The 15,882-nt window shown below is 34.2% G+C and overlaps 1 protein-coding gene across 1 annotated transcript; it reads left to right on the top strand.

The window, feature by feature from the left end:
- Window positions 1-125: 125 nt before the first annotated feature.
- Window positions 126-15,198, top strand: LOC136809047 (bone morphogenetic protein receptor type-1B-like). The gene is made up of 8 exons (XM_067065622.1): window positions 126-278; window positions 5,806-5,961; window positions 10,598-10,738; window positions 11,118-11,235; window positions 11,587-11,731; window positions 12,069-12,744; window positions 13,066-13,205; window positions 13,529-15,198. The coding sequence occupies exons 1-8, from the start codon at window positions 206-208 to the stop codon at window positions 13,721-13,723; spliced, it is 1,644 nt and encodes a 547-aa protein (XP_066921723.1). The 5' UTR covers window positions 126-205; the 3' UTR covers window positions 13,724-15,198.
- The last annotated feature ends 684 nt before the right edge of the window (window positions 15,199-15,882 follow it).

The raw sequence follows: 15,882 nt of genomic DNA on the forward strand, positions 1-15,882 counted from the left end.
GGAGGGTGAAAAATAAATAAACAAAATAACAAAATTGACACCGCGGTGAAGATTCCCAGTAAGGGAATTCGTACCCAGACCCCGTCATTGAACCTCGAAATTTCAATACAAAAACATTCGGGAAAGAAAATGACGGTGAATGGATGGGGTTCCTGAATGGATGACAAGAAATGACAAAAAGCCTTAGGGAAATTTTCTTAAAAGGATGAATAGTTTTTATTTTTGTAATTTGTGTATATTTGTATATATTAGCGGCTTGTTTATATGGACTAGAGGAGGTAATGATTTTACTTTTTATAATTTTCTCTTTGACGTTCATAATGCTTGCTTTGCTGTTTTATTTTGGATTGAAATTTCTATAATATGTTTAAAAATGGTTTGTTTTAATGTTTGCTACTTTTTGAGATTTCTTAGCACAGGAATTTTTTGTCTAGAAGTATACTATAAAATATATACTTCCTTCCTTAGCTTGTTTAGATGGGTTGGTCAGTCTCAAGTTCAATGATAGAATTCTCAGGAGCTTTTGTTTTGATTAGGACATGCAATCGTTAAACCACTCGTAGATGTAAATAGGAACATGTGTACATGTCTACCCACCTCTAAGTGCTTCATTGCATGTTGTTATTTTGCTTGTTAAGGCTAATTTTCAATGAGTTTTTATCTCAAATTCTAATGAGCTATTCCATTTTTAAAATCATCATACTATATGTTAATGACGAACGTTCCCTTGAAACTTTTTAAAGGAAATTCAAATTTCTTAGGAATTTATTGCAGGGTGTTCTTGAGGATTTCTAAAGGTTTTTTTTCTCCTTAGGCAATTACTTTTTTATTTTCTTGTTTACGGAATCGCCGACGTTTTTTTGCAAAAATAAAATAAAAATAAAATTGGATTTTACAAATATTTTATTTATTTATGCTCTTCCGACCTTGTACACGACCCTTGTACTGAACAGCCATAAAAAGGAAACTTTATAGAAAATTATATTTTATAAACGCAAGAAGGGCAAGTAAAATGGTCAGTGTCCAGGCCTTTAATAACTTAAACACAATTTCCCTACTAAAAACGTTCTTTAATGTATGTAAGTTTTCTCAAAACATATTTTTTAATTTTTTTACAACATTAAAGTTTGAAAAGAGCAATTTTATTTTTATTTTTTTCCATCCTCCGGTCCAAAAGATCATCTTCAAATGTCCGTAAACCAGAAAATAAAAAAAGTATTGCCTTATAGTGGGAAATAATCGTTTTCCTATTTTTCATCCTAACATTTTGTTTTTATATCCTGGGGTGGTACCATATCTCCATATCGGAAAAAAACGAGCCGACTGCAAAGATTTGTGGGCCGCGCAGGCCATCAAACAAAAAACCAGAGACATAAACATTTGGCCGTTTGTTATGGTTTTGAAAACAGCCGAAGCGATCAAAAACATGGTTAAGTAACATTTGGCATGGAATGAACTCCTCTAAAATTGATTTTTCTGGTGAAATTTAAACCTTATAATAAAACTGTCAATCAAATAATGTAAACACTAATTAAATATTCAGCGCGCATGAGAGAAAAGGAAATTAACCGACTAGAAGCTACTTCCAACGCTTTTTTTCTTCACCTAAAGTCGTAAGGAGATTGCATTTATTTTTCTTTCTGTTTATTGCGTTTTTAGAAATGCTCATTTATTTATAATGTTCCCATGTTCAATGTTACTATGAAATATCATTTAGTCAAAAAGTTGGATGGATTCTCAAAAACCTAAAAAAGGTTGTAGAATTAAACAACGTTTTTTGAGGGAAGTAGCTTCTAGTCGTTGAAATTCAGAAAAGAGACGCAACTTCACTCCTCCGATTCTTTTTATTTGGAGCTTGATTTTTTGTATATGGGTCTGTTTTCAACGACTATTTTACTAGTCTAGTGAAATTTCTTTGCCGCAAAAGATTGTCAACAAATTATACCGAGAGGCGTATTTAGGGTAGTTCAAGTAGGTCAAGTTACATAGCCCGAGAAAGTCAAAGTGACTTCCATGTCTTAACTGATCTTATAGCTTTAATTCTTGTGGATCGATTGCTAAGAATTGATTGTCAGGGTATTAAGCATCAGCACCAGTTGTCACTGCTTTAAGTTGATCTAATAATGGTTATTTTTTAGCAAAAATGAAGTCTTTTAAAACTTAGTTTTTACCTGAATGAAAACTTACTGTGTCACAACAATTAATATCATAATGAGGATAGGAATATTTATTTGGATTCTATTTTGACTTAATTTCAAAATTTCACTATGATTATGAATGATTTTTAAACATTATTTTTTAACGGCAGAAATGTTATTGACATATTGATAGTAATGCCTTGCATATTTTGTAAGTGCTGTATTGTTTCAGTCTCCTCTTTTTCATTGCATAACCACAACAATATACAAGGTGTTATAGATGTTATAAAAAACTGAACACAGAAAAAGGATAATTTTTCATTTAGAATTATTCCATTTCCATTTCAATTTTTCTATCCACATGGAAGGTGAACTGCCTTTTACGTATTATTGCAAAAGAGAAAGGAAGTCCAGACTGGTTTTGGAGCAACTAACCCCAAATAACCCCTGCCAGAAATACTTTGAACTTTGCTAGCCAACCAGCCAAACTCACCCAAAACTACCTTCGCACTGAGCCTTGCACCTTTTGCCTTAGCCTGCCAACACAGCCAATAAAACAACTAACATCAACATCACCAACACCAACCAACTAGTCTACCCAGGTTTACCAACAACCAACCACACTAAAGCCAACCAGCCAACTTTAGCCAATCTACCTAACGTAATCACAACCAGCCAACTTTAGCCAATCTACCTAACCTAACTTGACCACAACCAGCCAACTTTAGGCAATCTACCTAACCTAACCAACCACACTTCAGCCAACTTTAGCCAACCAAGTAGTCAAATAGCTTCAATCAAATTACCAAACAACAATCAGAGCCAACCAGCCAACTAAGCCAATACATCCCCACATACAGCTTGTAGCACTTGAAGAACGAGAAATTTTAGTTGGCTAAATTGGCTAGGTGGGCTAGAAACCTAACTCAGCCAGCTTAGCCAACCAGAAAATTAAAAAAAAGTTTTAGCCCTGGTTTTGTCTGGTATCAAAATTATACTATGCAATTATATATCCCAGCCCTGAACAAATTTGAGTTCTAGTTCTAGTACTGTACATTAGAACCAGATTAAACAAATAATTTAAAAATGAATGAAGAAAAGTTAGTCCGTAGTAAGAAACAGGTTTCGTTAACATAGTTTTCCGTTCTATGTTTAAAATTCTTGAAATCTATTTGCCTTTGAAAATGCTATATTTTCCTCTCAAATAATGCTGTTTCATGTTGAAACTAATGGAGACAGAATTCTTATTAGACTAAAATCTTTTTACTTGCTGTTTGCACAAATGTTTTGCTGCAATCTCCATGTTTAACTGATACGTTAAGTTGAGTTTCAGGCATCTTAGGATGGTTAACACTAAATGGAGGAAATGTTTACCTATTCCAGCTTATTTCTGTCAATGAAAGATGTCTATGGAAAGATTATTAAAGCCCAAAGTTTAGAACTGGCCCTCTTTCATTGGCAACCAGACAAAAGTTGTGCAGTTGTATCTTTTGACAAAATAAAAACTTTGGAAACTTTTCACAGTAATGATATTCAAAGATATGTTATTCCCTTTCAATTTGATGAAATATTCCATTCCTGATTATCTTTTCAATAATTAAATTCAATATCCTTAAAAATTTCACAGACTTTAATGTCTCCAATATACAGATTATATTGAGACAGACTAAGTTATCATAATGAGAATTGAACCCATAAATTGTTTTTGGTTTCATTTTCATGGAGACATTTCATTAGCACTTCAATGATCAACATAAGAAGTTTGTCTTCACTCAAAACCACGATACAAAAGCTCTCAAGATATTGAATAGATTTGTGAGCTCTTGTATTGATCTATCAAGACAATTTAATTTTAAAATTCTGAACAAGATATTTTGAAATTGGAATTCTGGTTCTTGTTATCATAAAGAATTTTGCTTACTGTGTGTCAAGAAACAACTGGGTTTTCAGGATAGAATTCGCTTTTTAAAGATGAGAAGAGGTAGAAGAATTGTAATCTAATTGTGTAAATATTTTTTTAAACTCATACTAGGAATGACTCGTTTTAACATTTTGAACAGTTTTTAAGTATAAAAAGAATTTCATGATCACTTCCCTCATCCGAAGATGCATTTACAAAAGAATTGTGAAATACTTTCTTGAAAACCTCTGAAAACCTATATATATTTTGTGCTGTCATAATTTTGAAATTGTGTGATAATACCAAGCAGTTTGTGTTATTTCAAAGGCTTTCTGACCTGGCATTTGAATCCCATACATCTGTAAGTTTTACATCATCACATTTTCATCCATTCCCCTTTTGTTTAACATTTCAATTTGTTACTTTCTTATATATTTTTATAAGAATATACAGTAATCATTTTTAATATTAAAAAGTAATCAAACTTGCCTTGTTTTGAAATTATTGCCAAGGTGAATAAAACTCCCCAGCAGATTTTATTAAAACTACTACTGTTCTATTTATAGAACACCATTTAATGTCTCAAGGGACGTAATCACCATGGTAATTGTTTGAATACGAGGCAAGTGATGTTTGGGACGTAATTTATGAAAAGGTCTATTAAATAAGGAATGCAATAATTAAAAAAGTGCACATGCTACCTTTTTGTGGGAATCAATCAACCTTTCATCTTAACACTGTTTTAAACAGGACTTGGGCGGGTAATTCTTTTAGAGCTGTTGCAAGATATAGATACTTATTTATCAATTTAAACTAGTTTGGATCAAAATTACCAATTAAAAATAGTTTTTGATTTTTTGCCTGGCCAAAATTTGTCAGTACAGACTTTGTGTAGTAAAAGTAAAGACATTTTTGTAGAAATTATTTGGAATTTCTCTATAGATAACTTCTTATTTTCTATTTCCTAAATTTATTCTGCAAGATAAGAAAAATACAACACAAACACTTTTTTATGTGGGGATTTGGATTGGATGTTGTTAGTGATCAAGGGAGGGGTTGCTCTGAAAGGGGGATGTTCAGAGGAATGTATTGATTTAGGGCAAAGCTGGGCAGAGTGCATGGCAAAGGGTGCAATGTTATAGGATAGTTTCTGTCTACAAGCTTTATTAGGTATTTATTTTTACATACTATTTTGTTGAAATTCTGATGTGAATACTGTTTAAGATGAAGTGAATAATCACTTCTAAGTGCATGATTATGTATTGTGATCAGTTTATTTGATGTTTTACTTTCTCTTGCAGTGTTGTTGTCTAGGCTTGATGTTTCAGTTGTTGGGTAATGAACCAAATAAATTATATAACTCGAAACTTCTACTTTCGTGTTTTTTTACCACTAGCAGCCTCAATCAGAACTAGACTTCGGTATATTGGCGTTGTGTTTTAACAGTCCTTAAAACTAGACTTTTAAAAAAGTGACAAAAACCAAAAGTAATGGTTTAAAAGAAATTGGTTGTATTTTTAAAACTTGCTGTAAAAGTTTTCCGTTATTTTATTCCGTTTGGCGCTCAAAGCTCTTCATTTGGAAAACGAAATGTCTTTTTTCTTTCTTGGAATTCTGACTAAAGCTTAAACTAAATTTGAAGAATCTTATCTAATTTGTGCAGGTTTGTGAGCTGTTTTTCATTGTTTCCAGTGTGAGAAGGTAAAAACAATCATCTGACAAGATTTGACTGAAAAGTCTGATTTTATCCTTTTATTCTATTTTCAGTTTTGGGGTTGATTTGTCATTGCGATTACCATTGTCCGGACGACCATGTCAATTTCACCTGCCAGACCAATTACAAATGCTTCAAGACACGACAATTTGAGGAAGGCACCAAAAATATTGTTGAGAGACATGGCTGTATTGGTAATCGTGAAGGAGGTAAGATTTGTGGAGATATTTAAAAACCGTTTATTTTCAGTGTATATATAGTGACACGAAAGTTTGTTAGCGTTTGACAGAGCTCATGTCATAGAAAATGTAGGAGTGGTTTTGGAGCTACTTAAGCAAAGCCGTTGGTATGTCCGCCTCCCAGGGGTTAAGGGGAATGAAGTTTTTAGAGTTATTTTCAGTTTTTAGACCAAAAAAAGCAAAAGTGACGATCTTTCATAATAATTTCTCAATGCTATGTGAAATCTGTTTGACAACATTTATAGAAACATAACATTTCAATTTTAATCGCCGATTCTTTTTGAATTTTATTCAATCAATTCAGTTTATCAATAAACTGTCTAAAGAAACAAGTATTTTGTTGAATAATGAACGTTGTTCATTGACTGAAAAATTATGTTCTCTTGGATGCAATTGAATTGATTGCCCTTTTGGATCGTTTCTTTCATACTTCACGTCACTAGAGATCTATCATTTCCATAGCCCGCTAGCCTTGTCAGGAGAGTCTTCCTATCTTTCTGCATAAAAGTGGTTTTGTTCCGTTCCGTTCATTTTCTTTATCCTTGTTTGGCGTTTTAAAATTTGTAAACGTTGTTATTTCTCCTAAGTTTTAATTAAATTGTTTTGGATAAAGGCATCATAGGACATTAAACAATGTTGATTAAGAAATCGCCTCGTCTTCTTCATGGGAGATCGGAGGTTTTATTTTCTGCAAATTATTTTTACTAAAGAGTAGCAGACTGTTTTATTTGAAAAATATATGAATTAATCTTCTCTTCCTTCCTGTTTATAAAGATGATTAATCAGCCGAGAGAATTAAATACGCGTTCTGACATGTCGCCGCCATGCTATGTTGTTGTTTCGTCTGTCCGACTACTTCACTTCTCTCGCCCGCTCACTTCTTGATAAATCAAGTGTCAGCTTTGTTAAAGGCTCTTCAAAATATTTAATCTTCTTTTCCATTAATTGTGTGTGTATTTGTTTGTTTAATAAGGCTGGATGATTTTATTTATACGAACTCCTTTGAGCGCTAGCAAACTTTGTATGGATCATGGCACTGCTAGGTTCTTTCTGGAGGTAGTCAATCCAAACGAAACTAGTTCATGAACAAACAATTTCTTATTCCGAGTTACGTGTCTCTGAATTTTGAAATTTGCCTCTCCTTTTCACAATGTAAAAAAGGTTCAAATTATTTGGAACACGGTTTAGCCTTCCAAACCATTACACTTTTTGGAAGGTCACCGGCTGAACTCTCGTTAGTTACATTCCTTGAAAAGTGTGGCGTCGGTTGAGTGAGGAATTTACATTCCCTGGCAATAGTTGTGGTTTTTTTTTTCAAGGAGAAAAGAGTCATTGGGAGAAAGGCGCCGTTACTTTTTTTTGTGTTGTCAAAATGTCTGTAGTAAGTAATCAGAGAAAGTGTATTTGAGTTGTGTGATGAAAGTGGAGATTTTGTCCCCATTGTTCAACATTCGTGTTTGAAGTGTGTACTTTATAAGAAGACTATCATGGAATTCTTTGATTACACCAATGGGAGAACATCATTCTCTTCACATAGATCATGACCATTCAAATATCATGATATGTGAAACTTTCAATTTCACAACCTTGTAGAACTTCTTTTTTTTCTCAAAATAATCCTGAAAATCATAGGAGCCTTCATGGCTTAAACCATAGCTCTAAATAACGGTTCTAAAAGGATCAGAGTTGAAAATTATGTCATCAAACTCTCTAATTGAAAGTCTTACTCAGACCTCGACTCTGCATTTTATCTACCCTTTACCTGATCGTATATCACGTTTATTACTGATACCTCTACGGCAACCGACCGGCGGCAATAAAATTCAAATTTCTGTAGACATCGGACCTGGTACACCGGCGATTTTTTTCCATCACTGATGTATCTTATTAAGAACATTATCTTTAACCAACACTTGAACAGAATCTTATAAAAACAATTGAAAGAAAAGAAATGTTTGGTATTTCGTTGTTTACTTTCCTTTGGCGTAGCACGTACAAAAACCTTTTAAGAGATGCACCGTTTTAAGTAACACTCAATCTATTTATAGCCTCTTCCTTTTGCAGTATGAAAAAATATGTTTTTTGCTGTGAGAAGCTAGTCACGTTTTGGCATGAAGTGCCTTTCAGAGACTCTTTCGTAGCAGTAGCCATGATAATCAAATTTATTTTTCTGCAAATTGTACAAACTGCGTTTTCTTACCCCGGTAATTTTTAGGCAATGCTGAAGTCTTTCAAAAATTTAAGCCTGGGTAGCGTTTTGCTAAGAAAATGATTAGATCATGGATATTGAGTGGATAAACTTCAGTCCATTGATGATCTTTCGTCGTTTGCATCAAATTTATTTTATGTTATCACAAAGCAAATGAAAGCTTGTTAGAATTCTATTCTGAACACTTTGATGAAATGTCCAAGGACAAAAGACATTGAGTCTATTAAAGTCGTCTTAATGCTGTTACTTTAAGCCTTCTTTCGATAATTATTTTAACATTTACAATTGATAACTAATGATCTTAAGAAAGTACTCGAGCGATTTCGATGTGTTGGCATTTTAATCGAGTTTGAATATGGTCCTTTGTTTGATCTACGAACAAAATAAAACAAAATTTTGCACTAAAAATGTGCTAACATTGATCTAGTACTAGTTTTACGCCTATACTGGTCCTCTACATTATGCGCTACAGAAAAAACATTCGAGGTTTATTGACCGTAATAAACTCTAACTCTGCATCGTATTTAACTTTAGATGTAGAGGTTGATCCAATGCACGGATTTTGTACATTCAATTAAAGTATGCGTAATGGAAACGTGGAGTGTAGGCCTTCTAGATATCAGTATCGAAATTCCCACTTTTGTTTTTCGCTTCACGTTTCTGCATCCGTTATTTTTACCTTTTCAACTGGCGCCGTTCTTTTTCTTTTTATTCTCGCATTTTCTATGAAATTCTTTGTTGACACACAACGTTCGTCATTACAGTACACTTCCATCACTCTGTGGCACCAGGTAGCTGAGTGCTTGGTATTTGAATTATTTTTCTTCCCTCTTAACACTTTTTTCTACTATTTTTTCTGGGTTTCTGTAGAATTGATCGATTGTGATGAATGATGCATTGTTTAATTGCAAAAACTTTGGCATGCAAAAGTCTCACTGGTTCAGAGACTATCCATCAATGTTACCGGGTGTCCCAGAAAAAAGGTTGATTTTTTTTTCAGTTCTTTGAACTTATAAAGAATCAGTCCTTTTGAATTGGAAAGAGGAAGGATAAACTTAAAATGTGTTAAATTTGGTCAACTAGATCAAAAGCTTGGTCTAAATGCTAAAATATCATTTTCAAAAAAGTCGAAAAAAGGCGAAAAATGAGGGTATTAAGTTTATTTTAAGACACAGACACTAATGATGGCTATTCATCCGATCAAGAGATATGTTTCCATTTTATCCAAAGCACATATTACACGATTAACTATCCTTTAAAAGTTTTTCGAATCATTTGAGGGTCGTGATTAGCTGCAACATTTCTGATGGCCGAAGATTTCAATTGATCAAGGGTCTGGAATTGCAGATTTTGGGGTTGCTCCCAGGTCTTTTGCTTCATGTAACCCCACATAAAAGAAATCACATACAGTGAGATCAGGCCATCTTTGGGGCCACTCAGCATCTCCTCGATTGTTAACCGTCTCTCTCGGAAACTGGCAACGAAGAAACTTTGATCGTTAATTATAAATTGATAAAAGAATTGCTTTTTTACGATTTAATACACTCGTTTTTTGCCTTTTTCAAACTTTTTTGAAAAGTAATGTTTTTAGCATTTAGGCCAATAACTTTTTATTTAGTTGACCAAATTTGACAAGTGACCCCTCAAAATTTAACTTTAACTTTAACTCTTCCTGATGTAACGTAATTGAATCTTTAAAAGTTCATAGAACTGAAGAAAGTTCACTTCAAAGAGGGGGACTTTTTTCTGGGACACTTTTCTTAACATAGCTGCAACATTCCTTGCGTGGTCTCTAGGTCTCATAAAGCTAGACCTGCTCTTTCCAATTACCAGTCTGTCTCCTTCCACTAATTACCTGTCTCGTTAATGCCATTAGCATTTAATGATTGGTGGTTAAAAAAAGGAAATGTTAAAGTCTCTTTATTACAACCTTTCTACCAATATTCAATTTTGCTTAAAATAGCGTTTATCGATTCCTTTCTCCACCAATAATCTGAGTGATTATTATGCTACTGTTTCCCGTTTTTCTCTATTTTCAGAAGTGAAATAAATATATCAATGTTTAAAATTATATAGTTATTCCTTTGAATGGGTGTGCCGCCTTTTCCACGTTTCTAGGTCAAATGAACTCTCGCTAATTCGAACGGTAAATATTCGAATTAAAAGAATTACATGTTAGCAAAAAGTTCATTGCTGAGTTCAGAGAATTGCTCCACCTTTCCCCCAATTTACTACATGCACAAAATTATTTTCCAAGTACCAGGGGATTTTGTTGTTTTTTTAACATTTTTTTTAACTGAAAGTTCTTTCCCTCAAAGGTGTCTCGATTAGTTTACTTTTTCTCGAACACTTTGTATCTATCCTTCACATTTTAACTCAAAAATATTTATTTTGCAGAGGGAATGTTTCAATGTCGGAGCGAGAAAACGAAATTCAAGACACCGATGCAACTTCAGTGTTGTGACGACCAAGATATTTGTAACTGGCATCTCACACCGACCATACCTCAACAACACATCGATGAATACCATTTCAATTGTAAGTCTCTTTCTTACAGTAGAGTCCCTTATGACTCCAGCCTCTATAACAAATTCATTGGCACTGAAATTTTCTACAAAAATAAACCTCTACAACTCAAACATCCATAAAAGTCAAATGTTTTCTTAACTAAAATGCTTGCTAAACTCAAACAATTTCCTGGTCCCTCGAGAAGAATATCAGGCTATTCAACTCTCTATAACTGAAACTTTCTCTAAATTTCACTAGCTTAAAAAATGTTGCACAAGAAAGTACAAATTTTAAAACAATTGCTCTTGTCGAAAGCCTAGAGAAAGGCCGATGTAGCAAGCTGACTTTTCTGGACTTGTTGTCGATTTCGAGTTTGATTTCATTATTTTCACTTTTTGTTCGTTTCTAGTGGAAAAGACGAACGGCGAGGCACCGACGAACAACCACGCTCAAGGATTGGCCCTGGCCATCTCAATCTCCATCTGTGCCATGATTCTTTTCATCATTGTCGCTTACATGGGATTCAGGTCAGTAAAATATACAGTCGTATTTCAAGGGAATCGTTAACAGTTAAGAGCAAATAAAAGGGGAGGGATTGATCAGTGCATTAGATATTTGCACCAGTGACGAGAGAAGGTTTCACCCGAAAGACAGAAGGGGCAAAACATATCAGCAATCTTTGAGGAATTTAGGAAAGTCTAATTTTTGCTAAATGCTAAATTTTCCCGAGATAATGTCTTACAAAAAATATCTGACTTCACTTTTGCTATAATTTATTTTTCTCTCCCTAAACTGTTTTCCCCAATAAATTTTCTCTTTCAGTTAGCTTGTCTATTGATGCTAACTTGTGCATTATTTCTTTATTTTCAAATTCGTAGGTGTGCTCAGATCAAAGCGAAACACAAGAGTCAAAAAAAGCGACGGTTTGTCATACCGCACGGAACGGCTCCCGTTGATTCCATGCACGAACTTTTGTTAGATGGAAATCATTCATCCGGAACTGGCTCTGGTAAACCTCAAATGGTGAGTCACCCTTCTTCCTTGCTGCTTCTTTATTGTTGGAGACTGTTTGCTCTCTCGGAGAAGCTCTCCAATAATCCTGTAAAAAGAGAACTGTGCAAACTACAAGTGGCTGAAATCAAGCAGCGTTTACTATTGCTTTATACTTTTTTTAAATAGACGCTGTTTTGCTTTCGAACATCGGGAATGTGGGGTTATTATTTGTATGATAACTTTATTTTTGTTCAATGTTTGTCGAGCTTTTTAATTAAAGATTTCATAAGTCAATTTTGTTTTTAAATCTTCACTCTTTTCAATGATTAAAGAGTTAAACCTTGAAAACCTTTTTCCTTTCTCTCAGACACAACGAACAATCGCACACCAGCTGACCTTCCTCGAGGAAATCGGACGCGGTCGATTTGCCATTGTTTACAAAACAAAATGGAAAGATCAATTCTTCGCCACAAAAGTTGTTCGCTCGTTCGACGAGGCTTCATGGAAAAACGAGTTAGAAATTTTCGAAAAGTGTAACTTGTCACACGAGAACGTTCTCGGTTACGTCGGTGGCGACGTCTTAGAGTCGACACCCGGACAAGAAGTTCAAAGACTTATCATATCTTCGTACCACGAATTTGGTACTCTGCATCGATTTTTATTAAATCATTCATACGATGTAAATGTATTATTTAGACTTGTTTATACGGCTTTAAGCGGTATCGTACATCTACACAGAGATTTTTTGGGTTCACAAGGGAAGCCCAAGTTGGCGCACCGTAATATCACAAGTAAAAATATTTATGTTAAAGACGATTTACAATGTTGCATTGGCGACTTTGGTTTAGCCGTCGCCCAACCGGAAGACGGTCCCTTGAATTTACGGCAGAACCCACGGTTGCCGACTTCCAGATACATGCCGCCCGACATGTTGGCGGATTTATCGAGAATCGAGATGCAATCGTTCGATACATTTCAGAGAGGGGATATGTATTCGTTTGGCTTGTGTCTGTGGGAAATGATTTTGCGTTATGAGGTGAAAGGTGAGCAAAACTAGCTTTTACCGGTGGATAACTAATATGCGATATTTCATTTTTAGTTTACGGTGAAATGCAACGACCACATTTCAAAAGGTTGCAGTATTGCACTTTTAACTTACCACTCAAAATATCATGAAGAAAGTTATCCTGAGTAAAATCAAAAAAAGAATGTTATCAATATTTCACCAATTTTTTACCTAGACAATTTCATATTATGTTTGAAAGTACTTCTCGTCAAGATAATTCCATATGAAACTTGTATTTACCACAGATTCAACTCTCCATCAATGCTCTTTACCCTGTTTTTGTTCACTTTTTTTTCAGCCACTCCTGAAGAATACAGTCTACCGTATACGGAATATTTGAAAAAGAATCCCAACGAGCCGGAATATACGGAGATGAGGCGACTGGTTACAGTGGAAAAGAAAAGATGTCAATTACCTCAGCGCTATCACGAAGATCAGGTAATTCGAATTCGAATGCTTTTTTAAGAATCTAAAATTTTACGGGGATTAAAGGTTATTAGTTGTATAAGTTTTGCGAGAGCTAGACGTCACGAGTGTCGTTAAATAGACCCTAATCGTGCCTAGTACACGTACTGGATGTATGGTGGGTGTTATGATTTCCTACCAAACCACGGCAGACTTTTCGGCGAAAGTACTCTATCTAGCCCTTCGGGCTTTATAAATCTGTGAGTGGTACTACCTATTGCTTTATTACTAGACTTATGAGACTACTTTTCATGTTAAATGATATTTGAAACTTGATTTTTGTTTTCGTTTCTTAGCATTCACGATTTCTGATGCGACTCATCAACGGCTGTTGGCACGAGCAACCAACGATGCGTGTAACTGCTTTACGCATGCGTGCAAGTTTGGAAAAGTATCTACAAGAACGATCCAAAAGCGAGGGGAGTGGAGAAAGTACTAGTAGCGTGGGAACAGCGGCTAGTTTGGGGACTGCCTCTACAGGTTTGTCATGATGACTAATTTGGTTGTGGCGATGGGGGAGTAGATGATAATGGCAGGATTATCTAGATCAAGTTTGGGAGTATATGTACAGAAGTTGAAGGAGATGAGGGAACACGAATAATGGTGACTATGCGCCTTTTGAATAACTTTGAACCGCAACGCACTTCTTATTTGGTATGTTGAGAGTGAACCCCAACATGTGACGTTTCCGTGTATCATCATTATTTTGCTCTTAAACTTGGAAACAAAATACCTTCAACTATTAAACATGAATTACAAAGGTTATGGATATGAAGGTATTAGTTGAAAACACCTGTTATCATCATATAGTTTCTACCAGTGGTATTAGGAATATTAAAATTCGTGAGATACTATTTGCAATTTATTTATGACCAAGCTGCAAACTTGGAGGATTGCGAAGGAGGGAATGCATTTCTTATGAAGTAGATACTCTTAAACAAAACAGTCTATGAAATGTCGAACTTGTCGTTTTGGACTTGTATTGCTGGGTATTGCTTACAAATAGCTTCAATGGGCGATTTTGCCTAAATCAAATGACTTTAAAAAGTTCGAATCATATTTGTCATTTATATTTTTTTAAACATATTAAACAATTTTATTGTTTTCAACCCCCCCCCCTTTCCCTTATACTCGTTGATAGCCTTTGAAATAGTTTTGTTCGATATTTTTTGTAGTTTTAGCGGCTATGTTGCACTTTATTTGCTGGGTTCTTATCTTTTACAGAAAATGATTTGAAATCCTCCGGTGGTTGATGGGAAGTCTGTTTACCATATATTTCATTCCCATTTTCGTTTTCAAGGTGTACAGACACTTACTTCTCTTATTTTTTGTATGAATCATATATTTTTATAAGCATAAAGTATTATACCAATCCAATGTTATGATGAACTATTAAATTTCAATCATAAGCAGTTATCTATTACCAAAAAAAAAAAGTATCAACAATACCTCCCTTTTCTAAATTATTTGAAAACTTGGAGAAATCTCCAGAAAGACGGGACATAGGATTTACTTTTCTTGTGTAATAAATTTTACGAATTTCGCCCTCTTTAGTCCTCTCGAATGTAAAAAGAAAATGAAAGAAATTAGGCTGATTCACGAATTTCAATTAACGTTTCGCAAAAAAACATTTAGTAAAAATTTAGTCATAAGGCGATTTCAATGACCTCGGCTCTGTTATTTCGCAGTTCTTTTGAGGAGACCGAATTTTGCGAAAAAATCCTGAAGTCAATAATATTTTGAGTTCAAATTGAGCACTTCACAGATTTGGTTGGTATTTGGTTTGCCTATCCTGTTTTTCTTTTTTACTTTGTGAAAGTGAGGTCAATACCAGGTTGGTTTGTAATTGTAAATATCTTTTAAACAACTTTAAAATATTTTTTTCGTAAATTCTGTTAAAAATGTACATATGAAACATATTTTTTTCTTAGTCACAATAGTCCAAAAAATATTCACTGGAAATCTATACTTCACTATTTTCCCTTTACGCGAGACTTTTTACCCACCTCAGAGGTCTAACAAATTAACGTATGTCCGTCGTTCGTCTTTTCAATTTTTTGATGCAATGAATTTCAGCTAAATTTTGTCAAACCATCTTCTAGGTTAAATTAGTATTCTTTTAAGGGGGGTCAAGAATCTTGACCGAAATTTAGCAAACTTGATACTTAGCTGAACCACTGCGACGTCTTCATATATTTTTTTGAGAAAAAATAATAAGCTCACTGTTTGATTTTTATTCAAGTGGGCCTTGGGGTGATGCAGAAGATTCGATTATACACGCTTTTTTTATAAGAATAGTGTACTTTGGATGAGGGTCAATTATTGTAGAAAAAGTGCCAAAATTGTATTCTTAACGTATTTTTACTTTTTTGGACTTTACTTTTTACAAACATGAGAAATGATCAATTTGAGAGTTTTGGACTTTTGAAGTGAACATTAGGGTTAAAATTACATTTCTTCCTCAAAGCTTTAATTTATCTCTAACAAAGGAAGCAGTGTTTTCTGTTAACCAAACAAAATGTATTCTTATCAAATTCTGTGAAATTCACCCTATAGGGTATTCTTACGATTTGGCCAATTTTCACCCTGACATTCTTATAGAAGATATTCTTATAAAAAAATCGAAATATTTATTAGCTAGCCAATATTA

The sequence above is a fragment of the Clytia hemisphaerica genome, unplaced genomic scaffold (assembly GCF_902728285.1).
Source record: "Clytia hemisphaerica strain Z4C2 unplaced genomic scaffold, Clytia hemisphaerica genome assembly, whole genome shotgun sequence".
NCBI lineage: Eukaryota > Metazoa > Cnidaria > Hydrozoa > Leptothecata > Clytiidae > Clytia > Clytia hemisphaerica.